General features: G+C 40.4%; 1 protein-coding gene across 6 annotated transcripts in view; it reads right to left on the bottom strand.

The window, feature by feature from the left end:
* Positions 1-20323, bottom strand: part of nfix (nuclear factor I X) — a 210039-nt gene that overhangs the window by 161915 nt on the left and 27801 nt on the right. For 2 of the 6 annotated variants that reach the window (XM_023348391.1, XM_023348395.1), the window contains one exon: positions 17428-17463. The exons of the other annotated variants lie outside the window; for them this stretch is intronic. In XM_023348391.1, the coding sequence (XP_023204159.1) occupies positions 17428-17463 (36 nt within the window). The remainder of the gene's footprint in view (positions 1-17427; positions 17464-20323) is intronic. 6 annotated transcript variants of the gene reach the window in all.

The following is a 20323-nucleotide window of genomic DNA, read 5'->3' as shown; positions in this document are numbered from 1 at the left end:
TTGAAGGTTTCTGTGACAGACCAAACCAGACATTATAATCACCTAGCAGTGCCAGTGACAAAAGGCACGACAACATTTTGGGTTCCCCTCCCTCAATTGTACAATTGGGGGAGGTAAAGTAAAAAAACGTACTTTTTTTACTTTTAGTAAAAAAAGCAAAGTTTTTACTAAGACAATCTCAAAGCCAGAAGAAGTGCATTTTCGTACTTTCAGACACTTGACCACTAGCGAGCCGGACTAAATGAGGGCGGTCTGGTGCTTTATTAAAGACTCTCCCATACTTCATTCGACAGTTGGCGTGTGGTCACGTAGTTGTGTGACGTTCGTGTTGGCACACACACGGCAGAGACCACTTGGGGACACCTCTCCCGCTCTGCTTTCATGAAACGGTCACAGAGAGAGCACCACACCCCTCTGCACACAGTCTCCTCCTGGGACAAGGACTTTGCCATTTCAATTCAGGAGTTTCAGCCATTTGACAATCATTGTAGGTATTTTGAAAAGAATCATACAAATGTACGTAATTCCTCAAAAGGATTCACGTTGCCTGCGGATACAAAAACCGGATACTGGAAGCGGACTAGTTGAAACAAAATGTCAACCTTGCTGTCTGCGTGCGTTTCTTCATAAGACACGCCCACAAACTTCTGACCAATCACACAACAGTTCGCACAGAGCGAAACAGTCAACGGAAAAGACGACACAGTTTTTATCACCCGACTACACCAGTGAGCGCCAATTTCACCGCTTCGGATGAAGTACGGGGAAACATTTAACTCTGTGCTCCGTGTAGCTAGAGAAACCTCCAGTCCCTTTCTCTGGATTCTCATTAAAATTACTTTAACACATAAAAACGCAATGATCTTGTGTCATTTTTTTTAAAAACGTGAGCATATCTTAATTCTGGAAACTGAGCCATGCTGAACTGCATAATGTTTCAACACTAAGAAAAACACACATCAAGAGAAATGTCATCCATACGCTAGCAATTAGCTTCTATCAGGCCGAACCCGAACTGAAAAACAAGAGTGAGGACTTGTGCATGTGTGTCCGTGCGTGTGCCGTGGACGGAGGGAAAGAAATGAATGTGGCCTTTTCTTACAGCAGGGCCCAGATCAGAGCTCCTAACTATGGGATTTGGTGCTGTTGCCTTTCTCCCCCTGGAGGGAGTAATTAGGTTAGGGAGGACAACTGGCGCATTGTTTTAACAGAGAAGGGATTGTGCGGGCCAAAGTCCCACCAGCAACATGCTTCCCCTCACAACAAAAATGCCCAAACGGACTGTCTGAGACGCTCCACGCACATGTAGACAGATTTTTTTTCCGGGGCCTCTTCTGTTGTTTTTTTTTTTTTTTTCTTTTTTTTTTCGCAGAGAGAAAAATCTGTATTTTAATGCGGAGCTCTTAGTGCTGTATATCCAATGAAATGTCAAATCCAGTCCAGCGGTGTCAAATATCCTCTCCTGTTGTTGCAGTTGTGGGATTCTGACTCGTTTTAGAGACCAAGATCTCTTCAGACAACGTGTGTATACCCTCTCCTGTACCCATTGGCTTGGCAACGCACGCTGTTTCTAACTAGTATAATATGGTTATGATGCATTTGCATTCCTTCCAGTCCCCTAGGAAATACGATATTCCTATATCATCTGTTTTAATCACGGTCTGCTTCCAAGGAAAGAAAATGGGAATACAAACAGCCGAGGCTATAAAGAAAGCTTTCTCAGAAATGCTTCAGGTCGGTTTAAATGTACACACTGCTGATTGATATGGACTGAATCAAACAAACCAGCGTGCTGCGATAGAAAATAAAAGGACAGAATGATTCCAAGTGTACCGTATGTACAATGAGCAGAAAACAGTTTATTTTCCTCCCAGTTTCCCACATTTGATCCTCTCTGTTCTCTTCCTTTCCTTTCTATATTCTTTCCGAAGTAAAATAGGAAACAACTGTCACTGTTTTTACGCGTTTTTACACAGTGCAGGGGCGTCACTGAATCCATGACGTTCGCATGGGTTTAAGGGCCACAGCCACTAGCTAAAATCCCAAATACTGCTTATTTTGATAGTTGAGCCACCAAATATATCTTAATATGCATGAATACGTCCAGGTATTTCAGCTTCTTATTCTGTAATGTCTTCCAAATGTTTTAGATATGCTTTACAAAACAAACAGCAAATAGTCGAGTTGTCCGCAAATAATTTGGAGCTACGTTTCACAGAAAAATACACAAATTTGTGAAGGTTGTGAATTCATGAATACTGAACCGTGAATAAACCGAGATTCACTGTACTGATAAAATGTTATGATTAGAAACCGCAGAATTTAATCTGATGCCACAAAAAGAGTTGAAGTGACCACCATTTTCTCTGGCTGCATGACTTCATCTACTAATACCACTATAGTTTTCCCTTATGCAAGAAAGATCATTTTAATTCAACACAGCTACAGTCACACAGAACATGGACAGTTGTGGTTTGGAAAAAAGGAGGACACGAAATTACAATACTGAATGTAACACCATTTTATGAAGCTTTGCCAACCTAGAGAATATCCTCTTTTACATAGGAAATAAAACGCTTCGCACATTTTAAGAATTTACAAATTTTCATTATTGTTCCATTTTTGACTGAGAAGTCATTGCAAAAATTGTAAAAAAAAAAAAAAAAAAGACTTTTTAAAGTAATGACTTTTTTATATCGTCACAAAGAACAATAAAACCGTTTAAGGAATTTAAAAAATAAGCGTACTGTAGCGACGTCTCACTGATGCCAAGAAATGCCGACAGTTAACGTAACAGTGATCTCGCAAAATATTCCCCTCTGGCCCTGACTAATGTTGTAACAAGGTTAGTCTTGAATGAATTAGGGGTTGTTTTAAACTGGTTTTAAATATAAAAAAATTATATACGGGCGCATGCTGCGACACTAAAGCAAAATAGTATCTGACCAATCAGAGTTTTAGGCGTCTACTCCGTCAATAAATGTTTGTGTCTGGAACATCAGGGGGAAGTGTTATATCACAGTAAGTTTTGTAATTTTCCTGGCATCTCATTAAAAGGCCATTAAGCTTGGTATAGTAGAAAACTTTAACTCCAGTACGGTGGAAATCGTAACTTTTGATAACTCCGGCTAGTCCGTGTTTTAAACTGAGGCAGTGACACAAAATCTTCATCCCGTACTAAATTTTTCAGCCAAGTATTACAACTTTACAGTGTGTCACACACTAATCCAAGGGTTTCTACACATTTTCCAAGCAAATATTCCTCACTTTTCCAAACCGCTCAGCTTTCCAGTGATCTCAGCCATTTACGTCCATTTTGAAATACAATAAAGCTAAAGTTCGCTTTTAATTTATGGTTGATCGTTCAGTAGTGTGTGGCCTCTGAGTAATGAAGCTGTAAAACAAATAATCATGGAAGAAGGAAGGTCGAGGGAGGACACGAAGAAGGAAAGAAGGAAAGGCAAAACTGAAGGACAAAGGGCACAAGGAAGAGCATTGGGGCATGAGAAAGGAAAGAAAGGAAGGAAGAAAGTACACAAGCAAGGGAAGGAAGGAAATAAGGAAACAAGGAGGGGATTGAAGTGGGACAAAAGAAAGGAAAGAAATTGCACTGCTCAATGTGGCGACGTGTTGGAGAAGCTGATTAGCATCGCAAATTCTCCAATTGTACACCAACTACCACCCCAAATCCAGGAGGAGTTGAGGAGGAAGCTCAAACTATTTCCTCCATCAATAATAATGGATTCCAGCGCCTCTCTTCCCCGCTTCCTAACCGTGCGGACAGACACAAGAAGGAAAGAAAGGGAGGAAACAAGGAAGCGAAGACCAAAATGAAGAGCAGAAAGAAAGGCAGGTAGGACTCAAGGCAGGAAGATTGAGTCACATTTTCCTGACTCTCTTTCTCATCCAACTATTGTTTGAGCTTTAGCATCACAGTCACAACAGACATACATCAAGCATCGAGGACCACGAAAGTGAAATGAATGGCACCTGAAATATTGTGATGCTAATTGTGATATGTGCAGCTGTAGAAGCACAGAATGAAAGAAGGAGAGGATGTATGCAAGGAAGGACACAAAGGAGAGCAACAAGAAAGAGAGGACTTAAGACCACAAATAAATATGACTAAATCTGACAGGGAATAAAGTTTGTTAATATTAAATATTGCAGATTAATCTCATTTCCTACTTTGACCTACAAGCCTCTCTCCCAAGGAGTGTTACTTAGTTCAAAGCAGAGTGCTACATGGTCTTGTACTGCGGTCAACAATGCAGAGGAGAGTCAGACCGGTGAGTTCAGTGGCAAATTTCACGTTAAATAACAAATGATGTTTGGTTTGAGGAAAATGAAACATTTTATTAATCATTTCAGAAAACGAGCATTTTAACATGGCGATTAATCACGATTAATCTTTGGCCTTATTAATTGTGATTAATCACGATTCATAAATAAACGAGTAATAATCACTACTAATCAATTTAATCTGATTAAATTTTTTTTTATTTGACTGAGAGCACTACTGGAAATACACATTACATAATAATACTAAAATCAAATTCCATACGAGTCCCGACTGCGTAGGAACCCAGTAATCCTGGCTCTGTAAGTTGACAAAGCCAAAAAGAAAGCCCACACAGTCGTCTAACCTCTAACCTCCGCTGGGCCTCGACCTCTGCTCCTCAACTCTTCTCTGATCCTTGTTCCCCCCCCCCACCCACCCTTTCTTGTTGTCAGGGGTCCGTGTGACTCTACTGTACTGTAGCCCCTCTACCAAGGGCAGTCTCAAACAGCCCCAGGGTCCGGTATGTGCAGGCTACAAGACACACAGGCCCCGCTCTCACACCAAACACAGACACGTCCACGCAAACACAGTCGGTTAATAACAACCCAAACTCCCGCCCTCCAGCGCCGCTCGCTCACAGCTGCCAAGCCTCCTCAGAGTTCATGCGAGGTAAAGATATGCTATATTATGCAACCGAGTATGGATTTTCCACCCTTGGTCCCGTGCCAACTTCCTGCTCTGAAGGAGAAGAGGGGGGAAAAAAAGGCTCCAGCACTTTGTTCCCCTGGGTGACAGCTATACTTTACAGGGCACGGTGGCTGAAGGAGAAACACAGAAATGACTAAGAAAAGAGGGAAAATTATTCCAGTAGAAAGTCAAGAGACAAAAAGAGAAGGCATGTTTGGGTCTGAAAACAAAAGAGCTTTATCAACTGACACTAAAGTTATCTTCAGTTTATTGTCTGTATCTTCAAATCCTTCACTGTGTTTTCTCCCACTTCGTGAAATCAGGTCACAACTGTTTTCATTCCTGTTTGGCTTGCGGGTTCATGAGGCTCCAAGTGTCAACGTTCCTCCACCCACCCCCAAGACAGGAAAAGATTTTCCCTCCAACATTAACCCAATAACTGCCTACTAGAGCCCCATCGCAACCTTCAGGCCGTGTCTGCTGAGGGAGAGAGAGAGAGAGAGAAGAAATGTCTAGCTCAAATGTTGACGCTCAATCAAGGTTCCAATCAACGCTGGGCATAGAACTGCAGTTGTTAAATAGCTGAAGCTAAATTACACTCCTGCATGGTCACTGAATTGACATACACAGGGCTTGATTATTTGGTCGCTTCTACAGTATGAGGTAATGCGGGCGAGATGATGAAAGAAAGCCCCGGGTTATTTGAGGTTCAATCAACGAGCCAAACAATGCCTCTTTATCCCACCGAAGCCAAAAGAAATGGCTTAAAACGGCAGATTGATATGACATCACGGCGAGATGTCATTCCCCGTCCGCCATCAGCACTTCCACATAAACGGCGATCTTTGTCCCTTGAGAACAAATGATGGTAATTTCCTCCCTGGCCTTCGCGAGGTAAATGGAGTTGCATCTTTTTTTTTTTCTTTCTTTGTGGCTGAAAAGTATGGATGGATAGAACACGTGAAAAACCATAGATTTCCAGCTGAGTGTTTGTGTTGCTGGCTTCCTATAATAGTGATTATCATCCAGGGGTACTTATGCCTGGGGGTACGTTTGTCGTTGCCAAGAGGCACATGGAAAGAATGCAGAGTAGCTGTACTAATTTGAGACAATAAGACATTTGAATAAAATCGGCGTATTGAGTCCGCAGTAACACCTGAATACTAAGGCCTTGTTAAGCGCTTCAGCCAAATTGAATTTTTTTTTTCTTTGACATTTCTAGAATGGATCCAGGTGGATTTGACAAGGACTGGATGGAGAACTTCAGCTAGAAATCCAATATTCGAAAATTAAATCCAAACCGCATTTGGTGATGCCTCCGAATGCAATTCCAGATGTGTCTCAGCTTGGAGGCTTGGTGGCTGAAATCTAAATGTTTGCTCTCGTAGCTATAGCAACCAATAAAGATAGACGTCCAAGGACATCAATTTAATGTAACCTCTAGTAGGTACAGCAGAGTGTATTGTGGTGATATACTTAGGCAAATAAACCTTATTTTAATTCCACAAAGTCAAGGTTTAGCTACCTGCTTTCGCTAACTGTTTAAGCTAAACAGTTAGCTATAGAGTTTAGGTAGTTTCTTTAGCTAAACAGTTAGCTAGAAAGGTGAAAGTTGATGCTAAAGTTTGGCTAGTCAAAGATATCGATATTGATGACATCCAACAGATTGCAGTATGAGCAGTCTGCGGTCCGGAAGGTACCGCATGCGCAAAAGAAGCCTCAGCGTCATGGTGGCCTCAGGTTTTAACGAAATTCTTGTACAATCTGTGCCGACAAACTTAAAAACTGTCTTCATCAACGGTGTCTGTCCAGCTTGTTCCATACATCATTTGCGCTTGAATTTCCCACTTACAAACCCCCTAACTGTTTCGGCTAAACAGTTAGCCAAAATGTTTTAAGTTGAATATTGTTATGGAATATTGAAGGGAAGGTTTCTCACATTATAATTTAAACATAACATCCATCAGGATGCCGTATGAACAGACTACGGTCCGGAAAGTAGAGCACGCGCAAAAGAGGCTTTAATGTCACGTGACCTCACGTGTTGCAGTTGTCGCTAAGACGTCGTTTTGAAAAACATAAGATGCATATAAACTTTAGAGCCACATATGAAAGAATTTAGTCATGAAAAATATGGGTCACACAGAGAAAAAAAAAAATCTGATTTGGATCACTTTTGCGCTGTCTAAACATAACCTTAAACAACTTTTACAACAAAATAGAGCTACTCAAAAACTACTTCATTTTCTACTACAAAATAAAAGAATTATCACTGCTTTTCAGTGTCAGAAGATATCATGGCATAAGATCTCATTAAAAAGGAAACGGCGATTAAATAATCAGCGTTATACAACAAAGGCTAGTTGTGCTATACTTTACAAGAGATAGTATCAGAATTTCCCACCTCTTTTCAGCAACACTGGAAAGTAACATTCTTGCGTTTCATGATAACATTTGTCTGACAGAGTTGTCAGAACACATCGCATTCAGAACACACACTGTTTTCTGCTCTAAGGCAGTCATAATGAGTATGATTTGTTTTCCTGAAAGAATGCACACCTGTGCCTCATGCGATTGAACATGTGCAGGTGCGTTATGCATGAAGGGACACAAACCGTAGCTAAAACTGAGACCATGCACACCTTTCCTGCAAGTGTGGAAACAGATTGTTTCAGGAAAAAAACAACAACAATATAGCTCTTTTTGGGGGGGTTTTACTGCAATTTATGTATAAATCTGTATTTGCAATTCTCTGCTTTTATTTTCATGAGTGACTGAGCGTGTGCGGACATATATGAAGGCAAGCTGCAGGCTGAGGTAAGCTCAGATTTCATCTAGATTAATCCGGATGCTTTGTAATGAGAGGTCTACTGTATATATTTAGCAAGCGCAGTGAGATGTGGGTCAGACACACAACAAGGCAGAGCAGGCCAAACGGCACGGCCAGATTGCCCACACGAAAGTGACCTTGAGTGGGCCGCCGATGATCCGCAACAACAACTCTCTATCTGTTTTCTGTGGCTCTCTGGCAGACGGATTCGGTGGCTTAGTGTGGGACATAATCATAAACTGTGGATTTCGCAATGACAGTTCAACATCATCGCCGTGTGTCCGCTACGGCGTCGACGGTTGTTTGGTTAAAACGAGAGAGCGGAGAATGACTTGCTGTCAACGATCGCCACGACTGTTGACGCTGGCAATCGTTCAGATGTACTCCGTTACAGGAACAAAGCGAGCTCAGAAACATTTCTCGCCCGGTCCTCTGTGGGTCTAAACATGAAATAAGACTAAGCAAACATGAGGAAATGTGATTTTCTTTTTTCTTCATTACTTTACAAGGTGCAGCATGACTTTCCGTCCACAGATCTGATGCAACGCTGACATTTTAGGCGACTAGAATCACGTAAACTAGTCTTAAGAAGATGCAACAACTTGGTATACTCCAGTGTCTTCAAAAGGTAGCTTCAATTCATCAAGAGGAAGGAAAGTATGACAGTTTCTTCTGTGAGCGTCTTGACATGGATTAATGATTGGATTTAGGTCTGGACTTTGATTGGGCCATTCAAACACACGAAGACACTGTGATCTAGAATGTTTCATTGTAGCTGTCATTGGATGTTTAGAGTCCCCCAGCGTATCATAAGCCTGGTGGGCTGCCAGGCTTTACTTGCCTCATCCTCCAGGCTAGCCATCATTTTTATACACCAGTAACAGTGTATAAAACTGTTAAGCTAGGTTTCCAGTGCCTGTAATGGCATCAACTATAAATATTTAGGTAAGGCAAGGAAACAGCAACACGGCAGTTCAAAGTGCTTCACATGAATTAGTAGGAAATACAAACAAAACAACAAATGAAAAGAAAGTCTAAAAGGTAAAAACTACATATTGGTTCCCCATGTTTAATAAGAATAAGTATCACGCAATTTAAACACTTGTAGGGGTTTCTCTGGATTCTTGTTCTGTTAAAACTAAATGTCAGTTCTTCATGTTTGATTCTATAAAGTAGATGGTATTTTCTAAGTTTGTTATAGATTTGTAAACCAACAGGAGTTTCTCTAGGTCTTGCTCCGATGATAAAAGTTTAATGCTAAATGTTGATTTAAGGTAATGAGCAGTTTCTCTACATAAACCAACATCTAGAGTGCATTCAAAGCTAACCTTTAAAAGAACTGTAATGGCACTATTAGAGGTTTGGGTTGACCGTGCCGGAAGCCTGATGTGAGCTCATACACTTGGTGAACAAAAAATAACGTGGCGTCTGTGTTTACACCTCACACACGCTGGCGCAATACATGTTCTGGCACGTGTTTGACTCTTGGTCTGTGACTGCAACTTGATAAAGTTAATCTAAATGAACCGCACTACCAGCCAAGCACAGACAGGTCTTTTGCATCCAGAGTCTTCCCTGCAAATACTGGATTGGCTTGGATAAACAGCCAATCACAGCCAGTAAAGCAAAATATTGCGAAGCAAAACGGGTGGATTTAGGAAAAACGCAAGAAAACTTACAAAAATGTTTAGTAAAACACATGAATATGCTGACTGATCATTGTCCATTCTAGATTATACTTCTTTTAATTTAATTTTTAAAAGTGATTAGCATTATATAGCTTGTTTTAAGATCCACTGGATGATTACTTAACTAGAATTTAACTGAAGCGCAAAATAACTATATTTTAGCTGGATATTTTTTTAAAAATTCAATAGTTGGTGTTTAAGTATTTCTAAAAATGTCTTCTAATAACGCATCATTACCTAGTGAAATTTCTTATCAACTTTTAACATTTTCTTTCACACAATATCCCAACAGATTCCACTGAAGGTCGTGAAAAGCAGAAGAAAAGCTTCCCCACAGCATAATTTGGCCACTGCCATGTTTTATGGCTATTGTTTTTTGTTTCTTTTTACAGCCTAACCCCGCTGTAAAACTTCTCCACAACTTTATCACAGACTTGTACGATCTGTTCCTTGGGCTTCAAGAGGCCGTTTGTTAATTTAATTAAAGGGTAGCAGAGTAAAGATGGCCGCACCTTTCAAGATTTTTGGAAACCGTTTACCGTTCTCCTTTCACTTCACAACTCTGTGCTCCTTTGTGTCGATCTATCCCATGAAATTCCACTGAACTTTAAGAGTGTGAAAACATTTTCGAGGACCCGCCTAGTAACAGATGATGTTCGGCTGAGACTACAAAGGTTCTGCCAGTTCTCTTTTTCAATTATTTTAAAAACGCCACGCCGAAAAAAACCCTGAGCCTGCTTAGGTTTCCGGCTCATCTGTTTCCGTTCACCCGATGAAAATCAGCGTTTATATCATATAGGTCTGATTATGTGACATTCCGGCTAACCTCTGAGCTTCAGGTGCGATGTCAGGGGCGGGGCGGTAATTGCAGTTTTTAGGAATTTTTATGTCCTCGCATAATCCCAGCGGAGGTTTACGTTACTGCTAACAGTTCATCAATCGGAAACGATACCTCGGCTTCGAGAGGCTTGATGACGTGAAACTGAGAGCGAACTCGGAGACGGAACTATAAATTGGCGATTGTCTGTATCTGTATAAAAATCCCGGGAGCCGCACCCTTTGCCTACACCCCCTTCTTCGCATGTACTTTGTGTGCGCTCCAGCAACCTTTTCCTCTTCCACAACCAACCTCTCGAATTCTTGCTTTGCAAAATTAGGAGTAACCACATGATCTTATTCGCTTTTATGGCCCAAAATCTGGGGACAGAACATGCTGTGCTCGAAACCCAAAAATGACAGAGCTCTTAAATATTCACGAGTTGATCTGCTTGTGGTTCATTCTGGTGAAATCAAACTTTGTTATGGTGGTTTCTCCTTTCTTCCGTTCACACACACACACACACACACACACACATACACTCATTACCTTCTTCCTCCCCTGTGCTGCGTCCTGTTCTCGTGGTTCACTGCACACAGAGGGCCTTGCAAAAGTATTCCTACCGCCTGAACGTTTTCCCAGTTTGTCAAGTTAAAACTAAGAATGCACCGGTTTGAAAATGTGGGTCGATATTCACATCCGATATCAATATTGCTGTTGTAACTGATATTTACCCAATTCATAGTTGTGGTGCCCAATCCATAGGTAATCCTATACAAGCGTTTCATTGCTTACAACTAAGCCTGTCACAATAACAAGTTTTGCTGGATGATAAATTGTCCCAGAAATTACGGCGATACATGGTGGTTTTGAGACCATTTTCATGTAATGGGCATAATAATGTAAGCACACCCTCTAAAAGATCAATAAACTTTTAATTCCTTACAAAAGTTTAACATTGGAAGTGGAAGACATTTTAAATACACAAGATAAATAAACAAAGCAGCCAAAACAACAAATAAAATGGCTCCTGAAGTGTCTCTAAACAAAATTGCTGTTCAAAAACGGGGCTAATTGAGACCAACGCAGACTTTAGTCATCCAGTCCTTGACAGAAAGAGAAAGAGGCCCAAGAAAAATCTATCTTGTTTTCATTTGCAATGCAATTAATGGATTTATTGCTTATTACGACAAGCCTAACTACAACGCAGTGATTTTCAAATACTTGACTATAGTACATTTTCCTATTAATTCCAATATACTGCTTTAACTCATCTGATACACTGATTGCAAAACACACATTCATAAAAAAAATATTTTAAAAAATGAAACATTTTGGGTGCCCCCCTCCCCCAAAAAATTGTTGCTCTGGGCTCCTGCCCAGTAAAGCAAAGAGCAGGAAACTAAATGATGAAGCAAGTGAACCAACAACTCCCCCTCATTTTAAAAGTGAAGAAACAAACTTATGTTTCTGATCATCCATTTTTAAATGCATCACACATTACAAATCTGGTAAAGTGAAGTAGAAATGTGTCCGTAGAAACAGCATCCTATTAGTTTTTGTAATAAACTATACATAAAGTTTATTAAGGAACTTATCCAGCATATAATCAACACAGCGGAGTAAAAGAAAAGAAAAAAAAAAGAGTAAGGAACCTTAAGATGTTAACAGTTGAGTTCACAAATGTTGATTTATCGGCGGTTACATTTCTGGTTAATATCCGGGTGACGCAATCACAAATTTATCAAACAGAAAATCATATTAATTTTATGGGATGTTTTTTTGGGGGGCGGGGGGGAAATGACATGGTGTTGATGGTATGATAGTTTTCTAAAACTGCTCCCCATTTTTATAACATACTGAGGCCCCCAGGGGCCGTCAATAAATCAGCAGCAATCTTGATAAAAACAGAAAGAAAAAATGCTTCGGTAGCAGCAACGGTGTTAATATTCATGACAAAGTACATCAGATCTGATTACTGAACAACTAGTTATAAACAAAGCTCTGTAGCACTGTAAACATTTACCTGGTCAGTCCAAATTCATTCCACATCCGTGTCATTTTTGCAACTCGTTTCGCTTTACGGTCAAACAGAGTCGGTGGGTTTGGTTGCCGTGGTTTCTGGTCTACTTTTGCCAACATCAGGCTGGGTTTCCAAAAAAAAAACAACGCTTTTTTTTTTTTTAACTAATCGATATGTAAAATCTTTAAACGTAACCAACGTATTACCAACACAGCAGACAAAAAAAGAAAGAAAAAAAAAGGGAAACTAAGCAAACTTTGAAGTTTGGACCCGTGGAGCCGTAGAGGCGGCGGTCTAAACCTCGATGCCGCCACGTGAAACATTATAACCTGTTAACTGTTGACTCCACAAGCGTTGATTTATTAGCTGTTAAATTTTTGGTTAATGTGGGGGAATCACATCCATCAAACAGAGAATCTCATTAATTTTATTTGATGGGACTTTTTCTTGATGGTGCTGGTGGGCAAATGACATGGTGGTGATGGGGCTGTGTTCGCCACTTTTCTAAATCGGCTCCCAAATTTCAGGATCCAATCAGGCACCGTGGAGCAGTGGGCAACTCAGCAGCTTTGTTGATAGGAAACAAAAAGAGAAAGCTTAAGGTATGTGGAAAAACAGCAGGTTACTCAACAATTTTTGCAAACAAAGTTTCTTAACTGCTCCAGCCAAATGTATTCATGATCATTAACATTTTTATATCACATTTTGTTGGGTGGTCAAGCAGTCAGTGGGTTATGTTGCCATGGTTTCTGACTTGTTTCTACTTGACAGGTTTGATTTAAAAAAGGAAACCCTTAAATCACCTGACTTAAAGCTGTTCATTACCATTGAAATGTGCACCACATATAAACAAAAAGGCTAAGTTTAAAATTAACAGACATTAATCAGATGTTTTACTACTTTACTGCTATTGGCAAGGTGCTAAAATTTCAATGAATAAATGTGACTTATGCTAATGTCATGTTTGCATCGATTGTCGTTTTCTGGCCGATTCACCAATTTTTTTAAAAAGCTCTGACATGCCGATTTTGATTTTGGCCCACACTTATGTTCTTTGTCTGGAAATTCCCTAAATATTCGATCAGGCTAGCTTGTAGTTGATTGCCTTTGTACTCGCCGCTCTGCAGGTAGACTCATACTCAGGCTTCATCAACAGCCTTTGATTTTTTCTGTTGGTTTGCTTTCGTCTTTTTGCTTAACACTCATTTATGTCCACAGTGATGCTTTGCAAAACTGTTTACCAAAGTTTTGGTTTTGATATAAATGAGCATCGAAAAAAATATTACCTTTAGCATTAACTATACTAAAACATTGTGACAACCCTAACGTATAAAAATGTTTCTGTACCATCCTTTGATTCAACCAAAGCCAGCAGTTTAGACCAAAGCACATATTACTGGTGCACCGATAAATGGGGATCAATTGTATAACCACCAGGTCACATCTGCACATTCGTGGTTAACAACAGTCACTTCAATGTTGCCAAATTAGCAACTCTGTGGCTATATTTAGCGACTTTTCAGAACAACAACAAAAATAAATCCGTATCGGCAGTTCAGGCTTTTTTAAAGATCAGTAATTGCCTAGAAAACTGCACATGTATGTGCACCGCTAGCACATACATGTGTTAGAACGGCCCAGTCAACATCGAGGCCTGAAAACTAATTGAAAATCTGCATCACTTGAAATTTTGCTGCGAAATTCCACACAAGACTTTCAGATTCAATTGTAGCAAACAGTGGATCGATTAAGTTTTCTTCTGATGGGGTTTAAAACAAACAGGCTTCTATGTGTCAAACACCAAACCCCCCAAAATACACTGAACTTGGTAGGTAGGGGTGAGCAATATGAACTTAAAGTCGTGATAATAATAAAAGTGAAAACTATTTATTAGACCTTTATTAATTAGGCAATTGTATGGCTATGACTGATTGGCACAGCAGAAAACATACCACGGTAATTTCTATCACAGTAAACATATTTAATCATATTTTAAAATGTGCTGATATTTATTGATGTTCTCATTGAACAAACTGTGGATACGGACACTTTTGGGAGAGTTTAAACATGGAATTTATTGTGGAAACGCTAAATCTAAATTCTTATCATCAGTCATTTACCACGATAAATGATAAAACGATACGATGAATGTAGGGAAAGTTCAAAGAGTGAATATTTCTGCGAGGCACAGTATTTATTTATATTTTTTGCTAACCTGAATATTCTAGCTCAATTATGTAATTTAGCACCCATGTGCGTGTGTTTCAAGCAGCCATGGCAACGGCACAACATATCGGGAAACCGCAGAGTCGCAGCAAGGCCGCGGGTGCAGCCGCGGTCGTGCCAAAAAAACTAATCCGTGCCAGAGGTGACATGAGCGATGGAAGACCGAAGCAGGCGGAGACGACGCGGAGACGCACACACGTAAAGGAGAGGAGAGAAAAAAAAAAGCAGAAGAGAAAAGAAAAGCATATCCGTCTCCCCTTCTCTCCTCTCGCTCCTCGCCTTCCTTTTAAGCCACACCAGCGCACACAGTGGATATCCTCCCATTCTTCTTGGCTGGAGCCTCCCGTGGCAGTGGCAGCAGGAATCCATTCTCCACGGACGCTGGGACAGCTGTGCTGATACTGAATGGGACACAGTGGGCTCTGCCTCTCTATCTCTCCGCATGCGGCTCCAGATAAAAAAATAATAATAATAATACACACACACACACACAAAAAACAAACTACATGCTACTTAATTCAAATCTATATCGCCGGCTGCCAACGCGCGCCCGGCTCATCCCCATCTTTGTCTCTGTCGCCGTGGAGAGCTCCCGATGTCTTTGCAAAGTAAAAAAAAAAAAAAAAAAAGAAAAAGAAAAACTGAAAAACGACAGTAAATTTCCTACTGCTGACACATGGTGGCCTGCAGTCACCAGCTGACAATAAACATAGAGAATTTATGACTGACAAAGACGCTAATTACAAAAACCTTCATAAGCCTTTCAGTCGCGAGCTTAATGCAGAGAAGTCACAACATGCTACCAATTTAGAAGCAGCAAAAACAAAGAAAAATGCTCATATTGGAAGCAGAGGAGTGCCTCCTTATGGTGTCAGAAAATTGGGAAACTTAACAGCTTAGTGGTTTATTCTAATCCATATGCTTTATTTTATGTATCCTGACCTCTTGGTGGCCTCAGATGGAGGTAAAAACTGTATTCACGCACAATAGATTAGGCCCGCATGTCGACAGAATGTCCGATAAAACTGAATCTCTCGGGGAAAGTCCAGAAGCAAAAAGCTTTACTGGCTGCTGAATCAGTTTCTCTCGCTCAAAATATTCACAAGAGCTGATGTGGTTTAGCCGTTTGCCTACTTAAAACTGTGACCGCATATGTCAAGCCATGAAAGGCAATCCAGTCAAACCAGAACTTGCAGGGATTTGATTGTTTAGTATATCTAACAGACCTATAAGAGGTTCAGAGCTTTCGACTCAACAACTACAAAGGACGAATTGTTCAGATGCCTAACAGGCCGGGCTGCACATTTAGACTAGAGACAACACATGATTGTTTCATGTTATGTATGCATTTGATTTAAACCATGCTTTATGCTTAGGGTGGTTCCTCAAAGGTGAACGTGATTCTGTGTCTAAATTGATGTATTTATCTTGAGTACAGATATCGATGAACTTGGTTTGACTGCGGACAAACCACCTGTAGTGGCGCCGCATCAAGAACAACTGAAGGACAAAATACACTCATGTCAGAAAAAGACACGAGTGCAAATTCCTTCTTCACTAAAAATACCCTAAAATTTTAGTGGTTGTGAGATTTCTCTTTCGTCTTCAATAAAAAAAAAACCACGAGCCTTGCTAGCGCTACACATGTGCGCTTGTTTCTACCCAGAATCCTCTCGCCAATAGAGCACGACCTGCTTCTGGAACAGTCTCTGGTCCGCTTGGCGTTCACATATTCATTCAAACCGCACCAGAGTTCACTCCAACCGAACCGAGACCTAGGTTTTTTTAGGAGGACCAGAGTTCGCAAACGAACTACAGTTCAATTAAAGCGTACTAAACAGGGCTGGTTTGTGAACGCACCCTTAATTCCAAACAAGTGGCCTTTATAAACTAAATAGGTGACCTTTTGAGGCATCATTAAATTCTACTTAGTGGGATTGGAGTGAAGTGTGGTGCAGATGCACGTCACACTTTTCAGATTTTACATCCTTCCTGCCCCAGCTGGGGGGGAAAAAAGCATTCCCACAGCGTACGACCGCAGAAAATTCCAATCAAACGCATAGAATTTTGTGGTTGTAAAATAAAAAAAATTATGGAATAGTTACACACGAGCACACGCATATAAAAATATTTCCACCAGATTTTGTTTAATCCTTTCAACAGCTGTTCCAACTCAAGCCATGGGAAGAGATAGATGTAGACAGAACTGCAGAAACGTACATTTAATGCAGCGCAGTAAGTCCAGATAATAATCACATAGACTGAATAAGGTCTTAACAGAAAAGAAACTAAGCTGTGCTTTCCCGCTCCACACAAAGTATTTATTTAATTTTTTATGTTTTCATTCAGAGCGCTGCACCCATATAACGCCAGATAACGGCAAGCGGTGAGGTACGGCGTCTAAATCTAAAACATTCGTAAAGCAAGCGGAAAAACTGCGAAGGGTCCAGCTGAGCGCAGAAGCCAAAATGTCACGAAGGGGAACGTTTAAGAAAACAGGGGGCCTCAAAATCTTTCCAACTAAAACGACCAGCCCAAGAACAAGGCCTAACCAGTAAAAGACAGAGAGAGGAAAAGTGAGTTTAATACAGCTGAAATTTTTTACAAGGTATGAAGATTTAGCAGCAACACTCATGACGTTTTAACGCTTTCAGTTTTTCTTGCTTTTGTTTCTCTCTGCCGCTTTGAGCCATGTTCTCTGCTTAAGCTGAAGCATATTGATTTGTGTGTGGAGTAAGAAAAAAGTACAACAAAATCTCAGTATGGAATATAGGTGCAAAAATATGGATAAATAAAGCAAAAAAAAAAAAAAGAAGTAAAATAAAGACACAAACACCTGACGTTGAATAAAAAAAGTGACTCAACGGGACTTACCACTAAGGCATTGTTTAGAAGGTGAGTGGGGTAATACTTTAGAGTTGAGAGGGTGTTAAGAGGCGAGGAGAGCAGGGGTCAGCGTCCAGGCAGGCAGAGAGATGCGGCGGGGAGGGGTTGGGGGTCGGGGTGGGGGGGTAGAGGGAAGGAATAAGTTAAAATGTCGCAGCAGTGAAAACAGACTCAGATGACAACATTAGCGTCGACACACATGAAGGAATGACACATAGAGCGGTGGGTATAAGGTTAGTGTGTTACACAGAAATAAAAATATGGATTATTAATGCAAAAGTATAACAATGACCTTTAGATGGACATGGGTTAGAAACACAAAATCTCAAACAGGTGAAAGTTCAAACTGCTCTGCTGTAATTACGCACAGATAACAATGACCCCAGTACATTTGCAAACACATATATTAACGAATACAACTTAGCTTCTCTAAAAACACCTGCACTGATTTATAGATCATTTCTTTCATTAACTTAGAAAATCAATTCTGTTGCTATCAGCCAGCTAGCTAGCTGAAGAAAATTACCTTTTTTTTCTCATTTTGGCTTAGCTAAAAAAAACAGAAGCTGTTTGGAAATAATTTCAGTCAGGAAAATACACGGACAGCCATGACTCAGACGCCAAAAGGAGTGTTGAGCTCATTCCTTTTTTTAGGTAACGGTTTTAAAAACTAAAATTAGCAACAATTTACAAGCGCTACAGTGTCGGTAAAATAAACAGCCTACAGCAGCGTGGTTCTGGTAGCAGGTGACCTGGCTACCAAGCTAGCTAATTACTGCTCATTAAAATCTCAGTTTAATAAACATGTTTACTATAGAAGATTCTTAGCTGGGTTTTAATTTCGGTTTTGCTCAGGTCTTCCATCACCGCGCGGTCCGACCAGCAAACACGCTGCTAGCTCTCTCGGATTTTGGCTAACGTTGACCTTAAATTTTATCTTTATGATTGAGACTGACTTCAAATCTCATGAGAACCATTTCCTAGCTCTGTGAAATGGCTGATTCTTTAAACAGACACTGTGAACATTTTCTCACTGTCACTATGTGTGTCTGTGTAAGTTATGTATTATTGTAGCTATAGTAACAATACGTTAGAGCATTTAAGCAGCAATCCTGGACACAGTTTTGAGCAACGTCTAATATAGAAATTGTTGGTTTAAATTGTGTTATTCCACAGTGAATACTTAATATATTTGCTACCATACAGCATGCAGCATGTGTGTCAAACTCGAGGCCTGCGGGCCAAATGTGGCCGGCCATGGCTATTTCTTTGGCCCTCAAGACCACAAAAACAGTTGTGGTTTTATCAGTCAAATAAATCAAGCCAATTTTTATTTGTATAGTGCCAAATTACATTAATGTAAAAAAAAAAAAAAGTTTGACACTCCTATACAGTTTCTAAGTGAATCATCAGTTCGTGAGCGCTTCAATGTCATCCCACCTAGCATTACCGTAAACAAGGTAACACACACTTCTTATGTCTTCATAGCGTGTTGCCAACAAACGATTGATGAAACTTCAATTTGTCTAAATAGCTTTTAAAAGCCAGAGTTTGATCTATCACAATTTGGGTATTCTCTGCGGAGAGCTGCGAAGAATTTCTATATGGCTGTTCTTTTTCTGATTTAGAGCCGTACATAAAAAAGAAATCCCTTCAACTTTCCTTTTTTTAAAAGACAAAATATGAAACCCTTCCATGCCCAGTCAGTGACATTTCTGAAGGTTCTGTGCAACATATGTGCTAGATTAGTCCTTATGTGAATCTGCTGCCAATTAATTTTAATTAAGGGGAATTTATGTTGCTGAAAAGGGCTTTTGTTTGGCCGTGGCAAGTTTTAAATCAGATAAAGTCTCGTTTAAAAGGCCTATTTAGAACAGGCAGACACTCAAGCAAAAGCCATATTTTAAAAGTAAACAACCTCAGAGCAAATCATAACCCATAAGAAAAGACAAACACGAAGGCTCCATGGAAGCTTCTATTTTCTTTCCACTGCCGTCGACGCTTCACCCCTTTTGGGCTCTTAAAGTCAGCACATTACGCGGCCTTTTAACAGCTTCTTCAATAAAGGGAAGAATTAAAGTGGAAACAATCAGAAAGAGGACGAACATTATGATCGCAGCGCCGCGAGTGTTCTCAAATGAAAACCAGACGGCGACTCGCGCCCGCACGAGAGGAGCCGAGGAGTTGAGGAACGGCGGCGGACCCCTCGGCCGAGTCGTTGCGGAGGAAAAGCTCCTTTTTTTTTTCTTTAATAAAGCCACCGTAAAAGGCAGGGGATGAATTATGGCATCAAACGGAGGGCCCCGGCGGTCCGCTGTCAGGAGAAGCCAACTGGGGATAAACAAGTCGGCTTTATTGGAAGAAGACCTGCAGCAGCTGCAGAACACGAGAAGGCCACAGTAAAAGCAGCGGGATCTTTAAAACCTTGATGGGGGTAAAGTTTAGGGGTCTGGAATTTACACCGACAAAGCAAACTGTAAGAGATTTTGCTCAAATAATCTCTATAATGATTTCCATGCACTTTGTTTGGCTGGTTGTTTTTACCAAGGTTAAAGAGGTAATCATGACCAACTAACTGCCTGAATAAAATTAGTTGCTAAGAGCATTAAGCTTATTAGCTAAAAAGAAACTAAAACTAAGTTTGTAATTAGGGTGTAAAACAGTGTTGAACTTGTAATAAACTTACAAAGAGGCAGGTAAACCGCTTCCCTGACAACCACAGGTAGGATCATTGGGTGAATGTCTCAAGGTTAAAAAGGATGTTAGCAGTAGCATTAATGCTGCTGGTAAACTAGCTAAATGCTCAAAGCAACACAGAAACGTTGTCAACCATAGTTATATTACATTACTTCTTTTCAGTTCATCTATTTATTCATAACACAAC

Source organism: Xiphophorus maculatus, chromosome 16, assembly GCF_002775205.1.
Source record: "Xiphophorus maculatus strain JP 163 A chromosome 16, X_maculatus-5.0-male, whole genome shotgun sequence".
Classification (NCBI taxonomy): Eukaryota; Metazoa; Chordata; class Actinopteri; order Cyprinodontiformes; family Poeciliidae; genus Xiphophorus; species Xiphophorus maculatus.
The sequence above is the reverse complement of the archived record's forward strand: the minus strand, read 5'-3'. Positions and strand labels throughout refer to the sequence as shown.